Source organism: Leptonotus elevatus, chromosome 10 (genome assembly GCF_054856555.1).
Source record: "Leptonotus elevatus isolate MCC_2025b chromosome 10, RoL_Lele_1.0, whole genome shotgun sequence".
Taxonomy (NCBI): domain Eukaryota; kingdom Metazoa; phylum Chordata; class Actinopteri; order Syngnathiformes; family Syngnathidae; genus Leptonotus; species Leptonotus elevatus.
The window spans coordinates 2,876,367-2,896,967 of NC_141248.1; the positions used below are offsets into that span (position 1 = coordinate 2,876,367).

General features: G+C 36.1%; 1 protein-coding gene across 7 annotated transcripts in view; it reads left to right on the forward strand.

The window, feature by feature from the left end:
• cadpsa (Ca2+-dependent activator protein for secretion a) overlaps positions 1-20,601 on the forward strand; it is a 176,823-nt gene that overhangs the window by 44,670 nt on the left and 111,552 nt on the right. For all 7 annotated transcript variants that reach the window (XM_086086186.1, XM_086086187.1, XM_086086190.1 and 4 more), the window contains exons 4-8: positions 3,110-3,190; positions 7,453-7,689; positions 9,476-9,597; positions 15,075-15,186; positions 15,332-15,471. In XM_086086186.1, coding sequence (XP_085942312.1) covers positions 3,110-3,190; positions 7,453-7,689; positions 9,476-9,597; positions 15,075-15,186; positions 15,332-15,471 — 692 coding nt within the window. The remainder of the gene's footprint in view (positions 1-3,109; positions 3,191-7,452; positions 7,690-9,475; positions 9,598-15,074; positions 15,187-15,331; positions 15,472-20,601) is intronic.

Sequence of the window (20,601 nt, forward strand, 5' to 3'; positions counted from 1 at the left end):
TATTTGTTTGTTTCTTTTTACATTATTTGGGCTTCCAGCTCATAAAACCCACAAAAACAGGATGTCAAAAAATTTGAATAATGTTAAGAAATCACCTTACATACTTCCCAGTGTTTTGCATGGGGAAAAAAAGATGAATGGATGTATGGTATTTTCAAAAAGATATGTCAATCTTCAATAGTTGGTTGGATTTCCTTCGCCTTAAAGGGACTGCAACATGAAAAATCAACTTTTTGGAGCTTTTAGCCATGTTAAAATGCTAATTCCTCACCATAAACATGACCAAAGTTGTGTTTTCTTCCATTCAACCCCTGTATGATAAATTCTAGGTTATTCTGCTCTCCAAGCACCAGCCCCTCCCAACCTGAGAAAACGAGCTGTTGGCACTGTTTGACGTCATTGCGTGCAGCCCCACCCCCGCACCGCCTCTGCGGACTAAACGCACACCCACTTTTTCTGAGACCATCCTCCATGGAATAATGCCAAAAGTAGCCTCTATCAATAAACATTCTGTCCAAATGAATTCAAAGCAATAAATTATTCTTCACATTTGCAATGCCAAAGTACAATGAAATGACAATTGGCTCTTAAAATCCATTGGCTGACACTGGTGTAAACTACAAGTAAAACATTTGGACTTAAATGAATGGATGGTGTAGTGGATAGTGCGCTTCCCCCTATAAGCAATTGGGTGCGGGTTCGCGACCTGCTGTGGTGCTTTTCTTTTTTTCTCCTCCTTCTTTCCGCTAACCTCTCTGCTCCCCTCTTCCACGATTTCTTGCGGCAAGGACCCGTTTTGTTTCAAATGTTTATTCAAGAATTGATGGCTTGCATGACCAAACGCAGAGATCTAGCAGCCCGTGAAATTTAGAGTCCATTTTAAAAATCGGTTTAAAACCTATCTGTATGTTTCGCGGGCGTTGTGCGGAGCAGCCGGCTCGGACGACGTCATGAGAAGGGCACGGAAATGAGCGTTTGATTTCCGGGTAAGAAAAATAGCCACCAAAATAACTCATATTACATAAGAAATTACATTGCGATTGTGTCAAAGGTAAGATTTCATCATTATATGCCTATAGTTAACTTTGGAAGGGCTTAAAATACCATGGTGTATTATTTTAATCTTCAATAGTTGGTTGGATTCCCTTTGTCTTAATCACTTTCTCGATGCGCCGTGGCATCGCCTGGAGTCCTGGAAGCCCAGGCGTTCTTGATGCTTGCTGTCAGATCTTTGTTTTTGAGTCTGGTGGCCATCATTTTCCTCTTGATAGTACTGTATTGTGGCCCTCGTTTTCCTCTTGCAATACAGTACAGGAGGAAAATTAGGGCCACCAGATCCAAAAACAAAGAGCTGACAGAAAGCATCAATAAAGCCTGGGCTTCCAGGACCCCCAAGCAATGCCACGGCACATCGAGACAGTGATTAAGACAAAGGGAATCCAACCAACTATTGAAGATATATCCTTGATATATCCATCCATCCATCTTTTTCCCTCCATGCAAAACACTGGGAAGTATGCATGGTAATTTCTTCACATTATTCAAATTTTTTGAAATCCCTTTTGTTATGGGTTTTATGAGCTGGAAGCTCAAATAATGTAAAGATAAACAAATAAATACTTGAAAACACTTATGTTGTGGGCCCTGAATCTATAATCTATAATCTAACGTTTGACTTTTTGAATGGAATTACGGAAATTATTGGACGAGCACTTGTTTATGGCGGCATTGTGGACGGATATTTAGCACATCTGACTTACAGTTCTGTGGTTGTGCGTTCAAATCTGGGCGCTGGCCTTCCTGTGTGGAGTTGGCATGTTCTGTCCGTGCCTGTGTAGATTTTCTGCAGGCACTCCGGTTTCCTTTTGCATTACAAAAACATGCATGGTATGTTGAGCGAACACTCCAAATCAGTAGTAGGAAACTCCGGCCCACGAGAGCTGTTTTTCTACCTGTATTCAATGTCTCCAATATTACACCTGACTGAAATGATCATCTGACTGTGATACTGACAATTATACAGTAGATGAGGGATTCCAAACATGAGGGTGTGAGAGTGCCCTTCAAGTGTGTGCGTGAGATTAATCCGTAGGCATATATATATATATATATATATATATATATATATATATATATAAATTCTTGCAATTTTGTCCAAATTATGGCTTTTCTTTTGAAGTGTGATAACAAAGTCATTTATGAATATTTTTTCACTTTCAACCACTCAAAATGTTCAGTGGCATCAGACCTATCTATACGTATACAGTTTTTTTTTTATGCATCCCTATGGACAGAAATAGCAGTATTATGCTGATAGAAAAATTAAGTATGCTGTACATATATATATAAAAAAAATCTAATTTGAATATTTTATGTGACATAGTTAGAGCCTTAAATAAGTCCATAATTCATAACAGTTGAATTTTTTATGCATGCCCGTTTTTTTAACAGAATGGCAGATTTTTGAAAAACACAAAATTCTTGTGATTTTGTCCAAAATATGGCTTTATGCATATTTTTCCACTTTGAACCAGTCAGAATGTTCAGTGGCATCAGACTTTTTTATACATATATAGTGTGTTTAGTTAAAAAAAAAAAAGCCCCTTACGGACAATAATAGCAGTATAATGCTAATAGCAAAAGTAACTATGCTGTATATAGTTAAATAATAATAAGTCTAATTTGAATATTTCATATGACATAGTTAGAGGCTTGAATAAGTCAATAAGTCATAATAATAAAAAAAAATTATGTATGGTTTTTACACAATGGCAGTTTTCTGAAAAACACAAAATTCTTGTGATTTTGTCCAAAACATGGCTTTTCCTTTGAAGTGTGATAACTATGTCATTTATGAATATTTTTTTCAATTTCAACCAATCAAAATGTTCAGTGAAAAGTAGTGGCAGTAGTGTACATCATATTAGTAGCAAAGTACAGTATATTGTTTCTTGGTTTTCAAAGAAATTCATGCTTAGAGCTCGTGACACTTATCTAAACGTTCACAATTTCTATGACACTCACTGACTTTTTAAACCTAATTAGTGAAGTAACTGTTGTTTCTAAAATTCTACTGCCCCTCATTTGTGCCCCCCCCCCCCCCCCCAAGCTGGACAACCCAGATGAGCAGGCAGCCCAGATCAGAAGAGAGCTGGATGGACGATTACAAATGGCAGATCAGATCACCCGTGTAAGCAAATAAGGATGAATGTCCATCATGTCCTAATCATGGTTGAGGAATGATGATGCTGATATTGATGTAAAATTGCTATTACTGAAGCATTACAATCACCCTGTAACACCAACTGAACGATTTCACTCAGTATATTTTCTCAAAACCAGAAAACTGATGGCCAAATTCTCAATTTTAGTCACCACACTCATTTGTAGGGATGGGTACCTTTCACATTTGAACTGGTACTGTTCCAATACTTGGTACATGGGAATTGATACCAGTACTCAACGGTACCAATTTTTGGTACTTTTGTACTCTCTCTCTCTCTCTTTATTTTTCTTAAAAAAAAAAAATTGTTAAATTGTATTCATTCATTTATTTGGGTGGTAGCAAAAGTTCACCATTGTTTATTTAATTAATAATACATTCTTAAAAAAAAATCAATTCAACAATTACCTTTCAATATGTAAAACTTGAAAAATAAATTTCTTTCAAATAAGCCAGAGAGGATTAGTAAAAAAAAAAGGTTTAACATTTTACAATTGCTGAAGTATAATTAATAAACATAAGCTAATAAAAAAAAAAGGTGTGAATCTAAGTTCTGTGCAATGAACAACAGTAAATATATAAATTAATAATAATTGATGCAGTTGTGCAGTTTTTTTTTCAAGGACGTAAAGCCGACCTGCGTGATGAGCTCGAAATTTGAACCAACGTTGGACTCAAATATAAAAAAATGACAGTTGGAATAAGACATGACATTAACAAAGAGAATAACTTGATTCAAATTAATCATTTGAATTTACCCGACATGGTCTGTAATGCTCACTACATTTTGGCCACAATCTTTTGCTATTTTAAATATGGTCACTATGGTTAATATGGTAGTATATCCAAATTACAATGTCTATATACATGAACAATGGTGAAGCCATATGGGCTACATGCCACGGAGGAGGCGGGTCTTCCGACTTTTTTATCCATCAACTTTGTTTACGTTTCCGGTTTGCGACGTGAGGGCCACGTCACAGTACTTGCACTTCTGCCTTTGTGCCCCTTGGTTGCGCGTTCCCGTCGACGGGTGCGAGGCTGCGAGTGTGTAGTGTCTGTCTCAGTGTCCGAAGCATTTCAGATAGCCGACACGGTTGGGGGGCGCAGGGGTGGGAGTGCGAGTGTTGGAACGCGGCCAGCAGTGGCCGGAAACGGAAGTCGGAAGTCCGTGGTATCTACCCCATACATTCTAGCATGATTCCATTCTGTGGGGGAAGACCGCCGCCGACACCTCCCTCAGCCGTGCGCTGACTGTGCGGGGACATTGCCAGCTTCCGCCTGGCGCAGAGGCTTTCATACTTCATAAACTATATTTGTTTGGCTTGGCGGCGCAAAAATCTCGCACGTTTCCAAACCCGGAAATGTAGGCGTCCCCGCGCCATTCGCGGCCGGGCCAGGACCAGGTTGCGTGGACCATGCGGGGCAGACCGAGGTGGCGGCGGTCGGCCTCTCTTCCGCTAGCCCCGACCGCGCCCTTGCCTTGTTCATCGCACGTAAAATCCTGTGCGAGTGAGTGACGTCAGTACGCTGGTGCATGTTGCGTTCAAATGCGCCATGAAAAATCAACTCTTCTACTCCCGCAGTCACAACTGAAAGACATGCTTCAGAACTGAAACATGGCACCGTTTGATTTTACGTGCTCGGAAGTACCGACCCAAATCGGTCCATACCACAAAAAGTACTGTCCCATCCCTACTGAACGATTTCAGTCAGTACATTTTCTCAAACCCAGAAAACTGATGGCCAAATTCTCCATTGTGAGATCTTATCCACTTGTAGTTACTACACTCATTTGATGTACTTTTACAAACTTAACCAAAGTTCAAGTGAGTGGTACAGTGAGTAACAGCAGGAGTCCAGAGTAAAGATGTTTTCTGGAATTAAGGAAATGAGTTTAACTCCCCAAAAAGTATAAATACGTTCTATTTTAAATGTTTTAAGTGTCCCAAAGACGAATTTCTACAATTTTCATGTTTTTTTTATGCTAGAGCATACAGAAGGCCAGACGCGTATTTAGCCCATTTTTGGGGGTGCTCCAGCATCCCCAAAGTGAACAATAGCACCCCCAAAATTTTAGAGCATATATATATATATATATATATTTAAAGCTATAATACACTTTGAGATTATTGCGCGGCAGGCTTTACATTATTGAAAAACAACTGCACAAGAAACGAAGATAACATCAATTATTATTAATTTAGATATTTACTGTTGTTCATTGCACAGAACTTTGGTTCACACTTTTTTTTGTAATATTAATTTATGTTTCTTAATTATACTTCAGTAATTGTAAAATGTTAAACCTTTACTTTTACTAGTCCTCTCTGGCTCATTTAAATGAAGTTATATTAAATTTTTTATTTGTCAGAAAGGTAATTGTTAAGTTGATTTAAAAAATATATTTTACTATTAAATAAAGAATGTTGAACATTTACTACCACCCAAATAAATACAATTTAACAAATAAAAAGTTGTTTTTTTAAAGTGAGAGAGAGAGTACAAAAGTACCGAAAATTGGTACCGCTGAGTACCGGTATCGATTCCCAGGTATCGAGTATTGGAACTGTACCGGGTCAAATGTGAAAGGTACCCATCCCTACTCTATGTACCATCCAAGCACCTCCAAATGTCTTTATAGCACCCCTGAACCTCTGATCCGAGAATCGCCTCTGCAGAAGGCTTTGATGCAGCTTCTCAACTGCAAAGAACGGTTGAAGAAATTGTAGTTATTACACAAACGGCCAACAGGTGGCAGCAGAGCAAACAAGATCAACCAGGACCATGTTGAAAATCAGCTCATTACTCACAATTCTAAATAGATTTGTGAATAATGATGAAACTTAGCTATATTCTAATGCTAATTACTGCAAAACGGAAACAGATTGAAATATACTTTTTTTTCCTGGTGACTCTAATCTTTCTTTTGGTAGGTTCCATGTTTTTATAGCAATAGAACACAATATTTTGTGGGCCTTGCAAAATCAGTCAAAATCTAGTCAAACAGCCAGGAGTGAAGGGGATTGCTTCTGTGAAAATGGCTGGGAGTGAATTTAAGTATCCCTAGGTTTGTTTATAGGCTTAATTTGTTGTTGCTTAATCCCTATAGAGTTAGTACTATGGAGGACCAAAACTGCCAAAATTAAAAATAAATAACTGGCTAAATAAATAAATAAATGAATGAATAAAAGTGAAAATAAAAACGGATATAAAAAATAGATTTTAAAGATATATTAAAAAAATTAAATACAAAAAATAAATATAATTTGAAATAAAAACACCAAACCTGCCCCCTGAGCGTCTGCAGCATAAAATAAATAAATATGAGAGCAGAGCGTTCTTATTTATTGATTGATATTTGATTATATTTATATATTTGTTTTTGTATTTATTTTGACATTTATTTTTTGAATCTCGTTTTTTATTATTTTATTTTTTTTAAACTTTTGTTTATTTATTTAGGGATACTCTCTCTCTCTCTCTCTCTCTCTCTCTCTCTCTCTCTCTCTCTCTCTCTCTCTCTATATATATATATATATATATATATATATATATATATATAATTTCCATTTATATAGACTTTTTTGTATTTAATTTTTGAATTATATTTGTTATATCTATTTTTATATCCATTTTTATTTTCACTTTAATTAATTAATTAATTAATGTATTTATTTATTTGGCAGTTTTGGTCCTACATAAAGTACGGCATGATCAAGATCCAATTCAGATTTACACAGGGCTTGCTAATGTAAAAAATGTGATAGAAAATCAGATCCTGAACAGGGTTTTGCCCTTGACCCACTTTGTCCTGGAGCCTTTCCATTAGCCCACATTTCTTCCTATCTATTTTGGTGATTTCCAGGGTGATATTGTCAATTTTATTTACAAAGTACATCAAAGTAGCGTCAGCGTCTCAAGTCCTCTACTTGTATTTTCCTCTTTAGGGATTCCATTGTCAAAAAAACCTGCATTATCCCAAAAGTTTTTCCACATTTGTTTTGGCACTATGGACACAATATACCTGGTATCATGGGGGGAATAGAACATACAACAACAAACCTTAAATGGGTTTGGAGTCTGACATCTAGTGGCATCCCAGTGCATAGCAAGTACATGTGAATGCATTCATTGCTTTTTTTTGTGGGTTGGCTGATTACATTTGATTAATTATAAATTGTCCCTAATTAGGTTATTGTTAACAGCTAATCAAGTTGTTTTCTTAGCTCGGCGAAAGATTCCCTCAGTTTGCCTCAAGGGAGATGGAGGCCATGTTCATTGAAGAGCTGCGGTCATCAGTCAACCTGCTGATGGCCAACCTGGAGAGCATGCCTGTGTCCAAAGGTGGAGAATTTAAGCTGCAGAAACTGAAACGAGGTCACAACACATCAATCATGGACATGGGACAGGAGGATGAGAATACCCTTTCCAAATCAGACGTGGTGCTGTCGTTTACTTTGGAGGTTGGTCATTGAATGAATGAGATTTTTTTTCTTTCAGTTTTTTTTGTAAATATTTTATTTATATGTAAACTAACAATTTCAAAGTTAATTTTGTTTAAACAAGAACACTAAATATGTTTGTCTATACAAAGGTGCAAGATCAGATTAGAAATTACAGTACATTTTAGGGCTGTGCAATTAATGTTAAATTCAATTACAATTTCAATTATTGCACTCCACCATTACAAAATCAGCATAATCGTAAACAAAGATTATTAATACTAATATTTGCGTTGTTTAAATGTATACATTTGCACCTTTTTTTTTAAATTTTTAAATAACCAATGTAATACATTTTGTTTAATCCAAAAGTAACTTGCGTAAATATATTGTTTCAAAGAATGTTATTTGTTTTAATATTTTTTTGTTGTTTTTTACGTTTAAACATTTTCTTGTTTTATACCAAAAAATCGCCCTACTACACAGTGCACATGCTGCACTCCAACTTCAAGTTTTTTGCCTGCATAAATAAATTAATATATATTATTTTAAATATATGTTTTTATAAATTCAGTTTGTTCCAAAAGGAACTTACATAACTATAGTGTTTACATATTTTTTGTTGGTCTTAATATTTTTAAATGCTTAAACATTTTCTGGTTTTGTACCAAAATTGAATAGTTGTGATTTCCATTTTTGTCAAAATAATTGTTATTATTTTTTCCATAATCGAGCAGCCCTAGTACATTTATTGTCATTGCTGAGATCAACTACTAACTTTGATACAGTTCAAACGATACACTGACATCGTACTTTCCTTCACCTAATGTTACATATTTGATCAAAGTCAATGACAGACAGGAAAGAAAAATGTTTTCAACATTGTCTTAGCAAACATCTACACACAATGGCCCTCATGTTCATATTCAAATTGAACATATACAACATCACTGTCGGATTGACTTCATGTGCGTACCGACCCATTTTCTTTGCACTTGTGTGCGGGAATGAATCAGAATTCATCCTAAATGACAGCACGTGCCCGCAGTGCACTCATTTGCATAAGCCACGTCCATATTCCCCCAAGATGGGTGTCCGTTTGATGCATCTCAGCCAATGCTGGTTTAAAATTGTGAGATTAAAAAAAAACTAATAAAAAAACTGGTTTGAGAGATGGTCCCTTTATAAAATTCCCAATCTATAAAAGAATAGTAATGATGTCAATCATTGTAAATTAATTACTTATTAAATTAGACTGGACACGAAAACCCGCAAAGAGAAAATTAATTATGAGCCGATCAATAAATAAACAGGCTGTTGACATATAGTAAGGAATAAATATAGCACTTCAGAGTTAAGTCACACAAGCCAGTGGTGACACGTGCAGGATCTTTTGGACAGTTGTTTGTCAACTGTAAATTTCATAAAAATCGTGTGTGTGTGTGTACTTGATAGATATATAAACTGTGATATAAATGTTAGGTTGTCATGTTGCCAACTTTGCCAAATCTAACTTATAATACTTATATTTGCAATGTCTATAAAATTGCACAGTGGATGTTAAAAATATTTGTCAACTGTGGGCTAGTGAAGCCCTCTAAGACTTATAATTGTGGTTATATTTTTATACCATTTAATTTATACTAACAAACCATTTGGTTTTCTATCATAACTGTGCAGTTACCATGGGGGAAAAAAGCAATGTTTCAGGAGAGATTAATGCAAAAATTCAAAGTATGTAGGACTGTTTAATTTGACACCTTACATCCTCTTGCATAGTGTTAATCTGTGATTTTGTGTGTTGCAGGTGGTCATCATGGAGGTGCAGGGTCTGAGGTCTTTGGCTCCAAACAGAATCGTGTACTGCACCATGGAGGTCGAGGGAGGGCACAAACTGCAGACCGACCAGGCTGAGGCTTCTAAACCCACGCAAGTCTCTCGCACAAAAATGTTACAGACATTATTATACATAAAAGTAGGGGTGAACAATAAATCGTTTTGGGACCAAAATTGCGATCTCAGACAGTGCAGTTTTGAGATCGTCAAAGCTGCGGTTTATTTAAAGGGCTCTTATCCCCCAAGTTCACCAATCAGCGACATGCCACAGTGCACACACACACACACACACACACACACACACACACACACACACACACACACACACACACACACACACACACACACACACACACACACACACACACACACACACACCCCACACACACACACACACACACACACACACACACACACACACACACACACACACACACACACACACACACACACACACACACACACACACACACACACTCCCACACACGCACACTCCCACACCCCCACCACACACGCACACACACACGCACCCCCCCCACACACACACACTATCCAGCTCTGAAATTGTTAAACAAAAAACAAAAAAAACAAAAGTCGCAATGCTGTCACCAAGTTACCCAAAGGTACGCTTCTGATTGACAAGTTGACAACACAGTCCGTGATTGAGAACGCGACTTAATAATAAGTCCGCATGCAGTCGCAGCAACTAGCTGCGTAGTGCAGATCCTCTCCTCCGTGGTGACAAATAAACTAACTTACTAAAAGTAGCGCTTTCACAAAGGCGAAAGGGAGTCTCTAAGCATGCTAATCGTACATGTGAAATGACCCAAAATAAGTGCTTGGGCGTACAGTGGACTTTTCACAGAAGTCTGGTTAGAACCGCGTTAAGGCGGAGAGCAAGTAGCTATGAGCAGAACATTTATACTACAATTAATATGTATACGAATACATATTCTAGACTGAAGAAAGACGGCTGACATCAGCCATGACGTCAAACTCGAGGTCCAAAGTAAATTCATATCAGCAATGTTAAAAAAAAACAAAAAAACATATCAGCAATGTCATTTGCTTGTATTTGCACTCTTTTCCATCACTGAGTTCTGAGATCAGTACTGTAATAGGGCTCGAAATTACTATTATTTTTGTAATCAGCGTTTTTTAATTGTTGAATAGATTTCATTACGTACATAAAAGGCATACACGTTTACAGAAAACCACAAGATTTGAATGAGAAACAGAGAGAAGAATGAATAATACTTTCTGACTCTTTTTAACAAAAAATAATTACCTTTTCACAATTACGCCAATTAGAAATACCCCCACTATGATTGTTACACTTTTACACTCACCATTAGAGTAAAAAGACCAAAATAGTTAATACCATGATATGAATTTCACGCTATATCACAAAGCCCTCAGTCTCAGTTTGAAGCAGTTAAGTCTCGAGCAAAACTATGGGAGTATGGGGAAGATATTTATTGATATATATAATATTACATTTACTTACAAAAAACATGTACATTAGTACAAAATGTAAAACATTTTTGCTTACATAGACTATTACACATAATTGCATATTTAAACATGGCATGAAGTTGTACTGTGTAGGTCTTTCCTTAACTTGACTACCTCTCTCACACAGCCTCTTTTGTGTTCTTGCATCATTCGAGTAATAGCTTTTAATATTTTGATGGTATGTCATTTTCAGTCTTGGTTGGAAACATTACTCTACATTGTGAATAAAAAGCTGAATGTGAAAACAAATCGCAAATTAAATCGAAATGGCAATATCTGTCAAAAAAAATCGCAATTCAAATTTTTCCTAAAATCGTTCAGCCCTACACTAAAGTGTAGCTTGATGGATCAAACCTGTTGTCATCCTTGACAGCGTAAATTTAGATGTCACTGTCAAGTGAGTACAGTAAATTGTAAAATTGTATTTTACCTGGGATTCATCTATCAAGGTGAATGAGAGAGTATTTAGCATTACCTTAACTCATTCAAACCCAAAAACATCTAAAAATGTTTTTAAATACTTTGTCCTTCCCTCCCCAAAAACGTGTTTACACGTTTCCATTTTTTTTTTAGGCAACAGCATACAGAAGGCTTTGATGCAGTTTCTGACATGAATATATAGAAATGGTAGCTATTACAAAAAACGGCCAGCAGGTAGCAGCAGATTATAAGAGATCAGCCAGGGCCATTTTGTCAATGTTTTCAACAGGTTTGTGAATATAGCCGAAATTTAACTATATTCTACTACCATTTGCTGCAAAACAAAAAGATACAAATATAATTTTTTTCCTGATGAAAGAAGAGACTCTAATTTTTCTTTTGGTTGGTTCCATGTTTTTATAGTAATAGAACACAGTATTCTGTGGGTTGTTCAAAATCAGTCAAAATCCAGTAAATTCTGTGAAAATTCCTGGGAGTGAATGAATTAAGGAATTAGGATGCTTATCAATGTATTTTATTGTTAATATTTTTTAGCACAGTAATTTAGAGAAAATATCAGAGTCAGGAGGGAATACGACACAATAATCTATTTTTACAGACAATGGAGCACTCATACACAAAATTTAAGCAAGACATGCTTGTTAAAATATAAAAGCAGCAACGTGGGCTGTGTGAAATACAAACCTGCTGTTGCGTGGTCTTATACCCATCAAGAGAAAAAAAATCCTCTTGCTCAGGTGCCTTCCGCGAAACAGCCAGGTAGCATTTCTAAATGTTGGGAATTTGCTTTGTTTGCAAAGAATCACAGACCTCTTCATATGCAGTGAAGCGATTTTCTGCTCTCCTTTCACATCAATAATGTGAGACTAAAAATTTACAAAATCCTACATCAAGCCAGGCTTTTTCCCCTTTACCGGTTCTCCCTCACTTGCCAAAGCTGTGCATTCGAAGACAATTTAAATTAATGATGGTGACAAACAAATTAAATTCAGCACACTCATTTGTCGATGCAAGCATCTCTAAATCCTTCCCAAGCCAAAAACACAGGATAAGTAAGTAGTCAATGTGACACTGTGAAAATCATTGTGCTGTAAAGTCGATATGTCCATATAGTGAAATTCTTCCTCCCACATTCCAAAGACATGATTCTTAGGTGAACTGAGGACTCGAAATAGCCAGGGGGTATCACGCCTCTCACCCAAAATCAACTGGTATAGGCGCCAGCTTACCCTGACCCGAAAGACTTCTAGAAAGCAGTTTAGAAATTAAATGGAAATTTTAGTGTAGTACCGTTACTTTAAGGTACTGGTAAATAGTTGGACACAAGTAAGAATTTGTAGTTGTTTTTACTAACACATTCAATGTTCACTCTTAGTTGGACACCTACAAATCCAGTAAAACCCAGTTACTCAATGGTATTTACTTTCTAACCACACAGAAAGCTTTCTTAGATAATACAGCAGATGAAATGCAATGCTTGTGGGTTTGATTTTGAATAACCCGTCCTATTTATTGAAGCACACAAATATGGAGGACCAAAACAGCCAAAATTTAAAATAAATAAATTACTAAATAAATGAATAAAAATGAAAATAAAAACGGATTAAAAAATATAATTCAAAAATTAAATACAAAAAAATTAATATAATATAAATGGAAATTTAAAAAAAATCTAAAGTTTGTGAACCTCTTGAGCAATTTGGACTTTCCAATTGTTTCAACCTGATTTTGTTGTTTAATCGGAACCATTACATTTGATGAAATAACAGGTGTAGATTTATTAATTAAATACATTGTTCTTTTTTTTTCTTTTTCTTTTTTTAAATCAATTGTGTAGTCAAAACTTAATTAAAAAGAGTTTATGGTCAATTCATGTAGGTGCAAAAATAAGTGAACCCTGAGCTGCATTGCTTAAAACAAGCAGTCAAGTAGGATCAGGTAGGATAAATTGGTAGCTAAACTAACCACTGAAATGGACCAATGAAATGAGAGAGGTTTAGCAAAGAAATTGTGCATCACTGACTCAAACAGAGACAAAACCACATCACTATAATCTTACCCAGGTGAACCCATACAGGTCAGTCATGCTGAGAGGAAGAGAAATCTCAGGGGACCTCAGGAAGTGGGTAGTGACAGTACATCTGTCTGGGGAAAGCTATAAAGTCAGCTTTATCATTCCACTGTGAAGCAGATAATCTGCAACTAGAGAACCCTGAAAATTACTACAATCCTGCCTAGAAGTGGATGACCTTCTAAAATATCAGCAAGACCCCCAAGACAAATGATAATTCAGGTGAAAGCCAACCTGTGTATCACATTGAGGGATTTGCAGACCTCTTTTGCTGCATCTGAGACACATGTGCATGCTTCAGCAATCAGAAGAAAAGTCAATAGACAAGGCCTTCATGGAAGGTTTGCTAGGTAGAAGCCTCTGCTCACAAAAAAGATAAAGCTGGCCATCTCAACTTTGCCAGAGAGTACCTGGACAACACTGAAGCTTTTTGAAAGTCCCTTCTGTGGACAGATGAGTCAAAAATGTAACTGTTTGGTCACAACTAAAACTAAAAGTCATGTTTGTTGAAAAGTCAACACTGCATACCAGCAAATGACCTTCACCCTCGAGTGAAGCATGGGGGTGAGAATGTTAAGTTCTGGGCTGACTTTTCATCTTCAGGACCTGGACAACTCCACATAGTCCAGGGAATCATGAATTCAGAGGAATATTGTGAAATCCTGGATCATAACCTGAAGCCGTCCTTTGTGAAGTTACAGCCTGGTAGAAGATAATCCAAAGCATTACAAGGAATGCCCATCCAATCTCTCTCAACTGGCTGCATTTTGCAGGGAAGAGTGGCAAAAATCCCTCAAAGTAGATGTGAAAGACTGATAAATCACTAAAGAAAGTGTTTAGATGAAGTTCTCATTGCAAAAGGATGTGCAATGTCTGATTAAGTGAGAGGTTCACATACTTTTGCACCCATGAAATCAGAGTTTTTCTTAAATCTTTTGCTCAATAATGAATGACAATATTATCATTCTTTTTGTTCAAGTGCATCATTTTCAATGTCAGCATTGAGGATTGGGTTATGACTAATAATTTAATATTATTATTATTATTATTTTAATATTTTATACAAAAAATCTGACCATGCCTGCAGGGTTCAAAAACTTTTGAGCAGCACTTAGTGTGTGTGTGTGTGTGTGTATGTATATATATATATATATATATATATATATATATATATATATATATATATATATATATATATTGTTGCTTTTATTGTTTGGATTAATTTTTTTAGAATACTATAATTTTTTGTATCCATTTTTAATTTTCACTTTTATTCATTTATATATTTATTTAGTAATTTATTTATTTTTTAATTTTGGCAGTGTTGTCCTCCATACACAAACACGCTCACAAGCAATGTGAAAGTCTGTTGTTCATGCAGCTGGTGCAGGCTCACTTCTCATAAAGGCCTTTGTGACGGACTGGCCATTAGTCTTCCCTTCGCCCAAAGTAAAGTGGGAATCCATGGTCTGGACAAAGTATTTAACTACATGAGAGAATGAAAATATTAGCTGTGCTGACCTGTTAATTAATTTGTGTCTAGTTGGGGAACCCAAGGAGATTTCACAACAACACAACCCTTACCTGCTGTCAAAGTAAAGCTATTCACCGAAAGCACCGGAGTGTTGGCCCTGGAGGATAAGGAGCTTGGAAGGGTAAATACTTTCAGAGCATTACAAGACACAAAATCGTCATACATTTCAGCATATCTAGCTTTGATCAATTATTAATGGAAAAAAATGTATATAAAGTACCATATATATGATATGATTGTATATTAATGTAATGTAAAATCTGTAGGTTGTGCTCCATCCAACTCCTAACAGTCCCAAGCAGTCTGAGATGCACAAAATGTCTGTTTCTAAAGGCTGCCCAGACAGTGACCTGAAGATCAAATTGGCCATTCGCATGGATAAACCCCAGAACATGAAGCATTGCGGGTAAGTAGACATCAAATGTGCTTTTGTCCCGTTGTCATGCTTATACTCATGTTTTGGATATTTTAAATGCACAATAAAATTGTTTTGTCATTATAAATCTGAACATACCCCGAGCCCCTCATGTGCCTTTTAGTTACCCTTGTAAAATACTTTGCAAAGTTTATTGTGTTCAAATGCCAAATCTTTTTGCGAATTGATGTCCTTCCGGGTCAACTCTGGAAGACCATCGTAGTACAGGAGCATTTATATATATATATATATATATATATATATATATATATATATATATATATATATATATATTACAAGTTGAATTGTTGACCAATTAAAAAAAAAAGATTGGTAGCACACAATTGAATTAATTTAATCCAAAGTGAATATATTATGTTTAATGAACTAATTTTTGGATTAACTTAATTCAAGTGAAGATATTAAGTTTAATGAACTAATAATTAATTAAATTTTATATATTCACTTTGGATTAATTTTGGATAAAATTTGGATTAAATTTGGATTAAAATAATTCAAGTGAATATATTAAGTTTAATGAACTAATAATTAATTAAACTTGATATATTCACTTTGGATTAAATTAATTTAATTGTGTGTTACCAATTGAAGTTATTTATTTTTTTTAAATTGGTCAACAATTAATTTTGTAATCTTAAAGTGGTTCAACAATTATTTTGTTAGAGTGATGCTGCATACACTCTGATAATGATAATGGTACATGAAAGTTCAATAAATATTTGTTGTACAAACAAAGGCATTTAGTGGATGTTTGAAGTGTAGTTGTTATTGCCTTCAATTATACCACAGATAGGAGGAAATGTATTTATTCAGTAATGGGCGTCACCTAATAACGTGTAGGATTTTATTGCAATGTAAGACCCAATGTCAACAGTCATTTATGTGAGAATGGCGACCCCAAGTGGATAACAATGTTATCTGCACCTTTGCAACTGTATCAACTACACTTTTTGAGAATGCTCTTAATTTTAAATTAGGGTCAAAAGTTTTGTACTTGAAAAAATAAAATGTGAAACTGGAAATTCATGTGTAGAACTTCAATATCACAAAATATAAAATTGTATTCACAATAAAAAACAAGTGTGTGAAGCATTTTTTTAATGTCAAATATAATTTTGATTCACTTCAGTCAATCATTTGAATAAATTATTTTCACTTTTTACTTCCATATATATTTTGACATTTGATTTCTTTTTTTTCAGTTACATGTTTTATCTTTTTATTTTTTGCCAATTTTTTTTTTTTACTTTCAGATTTTTTTTTTCAAATCTTTTCTCACTTTCAGAATTTTTTTAAAGTTTCAAATCTTTTTTCATATTCAGATTTATTATTGTTATTATTTTTATTTTTTATTTTTTTGAGTTTCAGACTTTTGAGCCGAATATTACGTGGGGGTGTGGAATCAACTGAGCGGTGAGTGGAATCATGACTGACAGCTGCACAAAAGTGCTTTGGAAACTCCCCAAACTGACAGTGCCTTCAGGAAACGCAGGAAACAAAAGAAATCTAACTCAGTACTTATATGCACCATATTCATAATAAGAATTGTATCATGTATTTTTTGGCCATTCATATGGATATTGCCGTGACCGACAACTCGCGTGCTGCCGTAAATCATGTGAGAACTAAAAGGACAAATTCTGCTCATCGGAATGTGTGAATCCGTGGTATAAAGGTTAAGGCGGTCGCCTCATAAGTGCAACGAAACGGGCTCTGTTCCCGTCAAGTGTTTTTTATATTATTTTTTATAGTAATATATTACTACAATTTCTTGTCAACAGCCTGTTTGTTTTGAGGGTTATGGTTAGGGTTCAGCTGATAATGCTGATAACTGTCTTCAGTGGCAAAACAAAACATTTTGGATTTTTGTTGTGTCTTTTCACGAAGGTGTCTTTTTGTTTTGTCACCAAAGATAGGCAATTATCGGCAAGACCAGCCTAACCCTAACCATGACTCTCAAAACATACAGGCTGCTGTCAAGAAATGGTAGTAATATATTAATAATACAAATGTACGAGGCGAATGCCGTAAGATTTGTACCAGGAATAAGTACACATTTAGTTGAACAGAATTTGTCCTTTAACTTTTCACATGATCCACGGCAGCACTGGCAAGTTGCCGGTCACGGCAATATTCATAGGAATGGCTGAAAAGTACACAGACCATTAATTCTTACTCTGCAATTCTTATTATGTCAATAGCATGAACATGGTGTATATAAGTATTGAGTTATGTTTCTTTTATCTTTTACTTCCTATCTTCACCGAAGACACTGTCACTGGGGGAGGTTCGTAAAGGACTTTTGTGCAGCTGTCAGTCATGATTCCACTCAGTTGATTCCACGCCCCCACGTAACACTTGCGTCAAAAGTCTGAAACTGAAAAAAAAAGATCTGAAACTGAAAAAAGATTTGAAACTTAAAAAACAAGTTTTCAACCTGTAAAAAATACAATCTGTATCTGAAAAGAAACATCAAAAAAGAAAAAGAAAAAAATACCTCAAATGTCAAACTATATATGGTAACGAAAAGTGAAAATAAATAATTTATTTAAAAGAATGACTGAAAATTAATTTTGACCCGAAAGAAAAACATTTCCCACCCTTGTTTTTATTTTGACTACATTTATATATATGGAGCCTATCCCAGTTGGCTTTGGGCAGTAGGCGCGGTACACCCTGAACTGGTTGCCAGCCAATCCAGGATATTCTTTTACCTTTTGCGAAATTCAAGATCAACACAACAATTTTCAATTTTGAGTTTTCCTTTTTCCAAGTACAAAACTTTTGACCTTGATTTAACTCCATACATGTACCATAGGTAAGCATGACAAACATTGCAGTACACATTTGCTGAGAATTGGGCCATTATGCAAGGCATCAAATTCTTTATTTTATTTTAGACATCTTTGATTTGATTTTATGGTGCTGTGTGAGTACATTTTTAATTATCAATTAAGAATGCAACATGTGTAGTTTAGTTAGCGCTGTGAAGAAATAATTTTTTTAAAGTAATAAATTAGAATTTTTTGTAATTACTCATGATTAATCACATTTTTCTACTTCTATTTTGCACAAAGCATGTAACAGATATTGAATACAATGTTGGAGTTAACCAATAAAGAAACAGTAGATTTAAGTTAAAAAACTGTTCTAATTGTCATGTTTGGGGTCGTTGAGGACCCAAATGCAGGAAACGAAGACGAGGCAGGCTTGCAGGAGTTTAAAACAAAAAGGGATTTTATTTTGCAAAGAATAAACCAAGAGGCCGACAAAGGACGTGGAAAAACTTCTCAATTAACAAAAGACCAAAAAGCAGATGCAAAGTAACAAACAAAACACACGAGCAAGGAACTGCGGGCAAGGCACAACTGACATAGAATGCATTGAAGAAGGGAACTAAATAGGAGCAAACGAACGAGACAATGACAAACACCTGGACATGACACAAGGGGCAGAGGGTGCTGATTGAAAGACAGAAGGGGACCGGTATGACGAGCAGAATGATAACAAGGAGACATGACAACGAAAACCAAACCAAAACCAAGCCAAACAAAACACAGATCATTACAAAACACAAAACAACAAAACTTACCAAACCCAAACCATAACACTAATAGCTTAATTTGATCCTTGAACACAGTTCTTCCCCCTGTAAAAGACAGCTGTTGAACAAGATGTCTGTTGTTGTTTTTTAAAATTGATTTGCAAAGCCATGTGGAGGTGACTTCAACAAGGTGTTTTGCTCTGAGAGGATACGCCCAGGATTTGCATAGGGGGCTACGTTCACACTGCAGGCAAATGCAACCCAGATCAGATTTTTTTAGATCAGATTTTTTTTTGCCTAAATGCGATCTATATCAGACTTTTTTTTGTTAGTCTGAACGGCTCAATTCCGATTTTTTTCATATCCGACCTGGGTCACTTTCATATGTGGTCCTAGATCGGATACGTATCTGAATTCTTGCAATGCGACCACGGTTTGAACGGCCAGGTTGCATACATCCGACCTCTACGTCATCAAAAGTCCAATATGCGCTCCATGGCGTCCGCGCGGGTGGGGGCATTAAAGCATGATTTATGCTTGACGCATCCGCGAGGTCCACACGGGAGACGTACGTAAATTGGCAAAGTTGTTTTGAGTAACAGTTGTGACTTTATATTTGACTTTAATTTAATCCCACTTGAAACATCAAGCATAAAGTTGACATTTGTGGTAATTAGCCACGCAGACGACTCTTTTACGATGACTTTTTTACGGGCAACTATGATGTTAGGGGGAAAAAAAAGGAGAGATCTCTGTGAGATGAGGAGCTCGAACAGGCTCACCTAATTTTCACAAAATATTATTTCGACCTTCACTTTGGGGACACATACGTTCACACAGCAGACAGACTGAGGTCGCAATTAATAGGTATTGTGAACGCTTACGGAAATCGGATTTCACCCAAAAAATCGGAATTAAGCATTAGGACCTGCAGTGTGAATGTAGCCTATTAGGGTATTTGAATTTGACTTTGCAAAGTGCACAAATTAATCTTAACAAGCGTCAACCAAGTAAAACTGAAAGTAAAACTACCTATTGTCAGGGTGGATGTGAGTGGATGAGGGATGGTGGACCCAAATGCAGGGATGCAAGGCAGTGAGACAGGAATAAAGTGCAATATGAAGAACGTTAATGAAGAGAAAACACTGAGCAGACAACCATGACTTGATGGGACGTGACTGGACTGGTTGCCATGACTGGACAGGATGTGACTAGACTGGTCGCCATTACTGGAAAATACGTGACTAGACTGGTCGCCATGACAGGACCATACGTGACTACACTGGTCTCCATGACTGGACAGGACTTGACAGGACCTGCTTTGCCTTGACTTGACTTGCTGTGGAGTACCTATGACTTGGCTGGGGCTATGGCTATGGCTGTGACGAATACGACTTGGCTGTGACGAAGACAACTTGGCTGTGACAAAGACGACTTGGCTGTGACGGAGACTTGGCTATGACAGAGACTTGGCTATGACAGAGACTTGGCTGTGACAAAGACTTAACTATGACAAAAACTTGACTGTGACGAAAGTTTGGCTGTGACAATGGCTT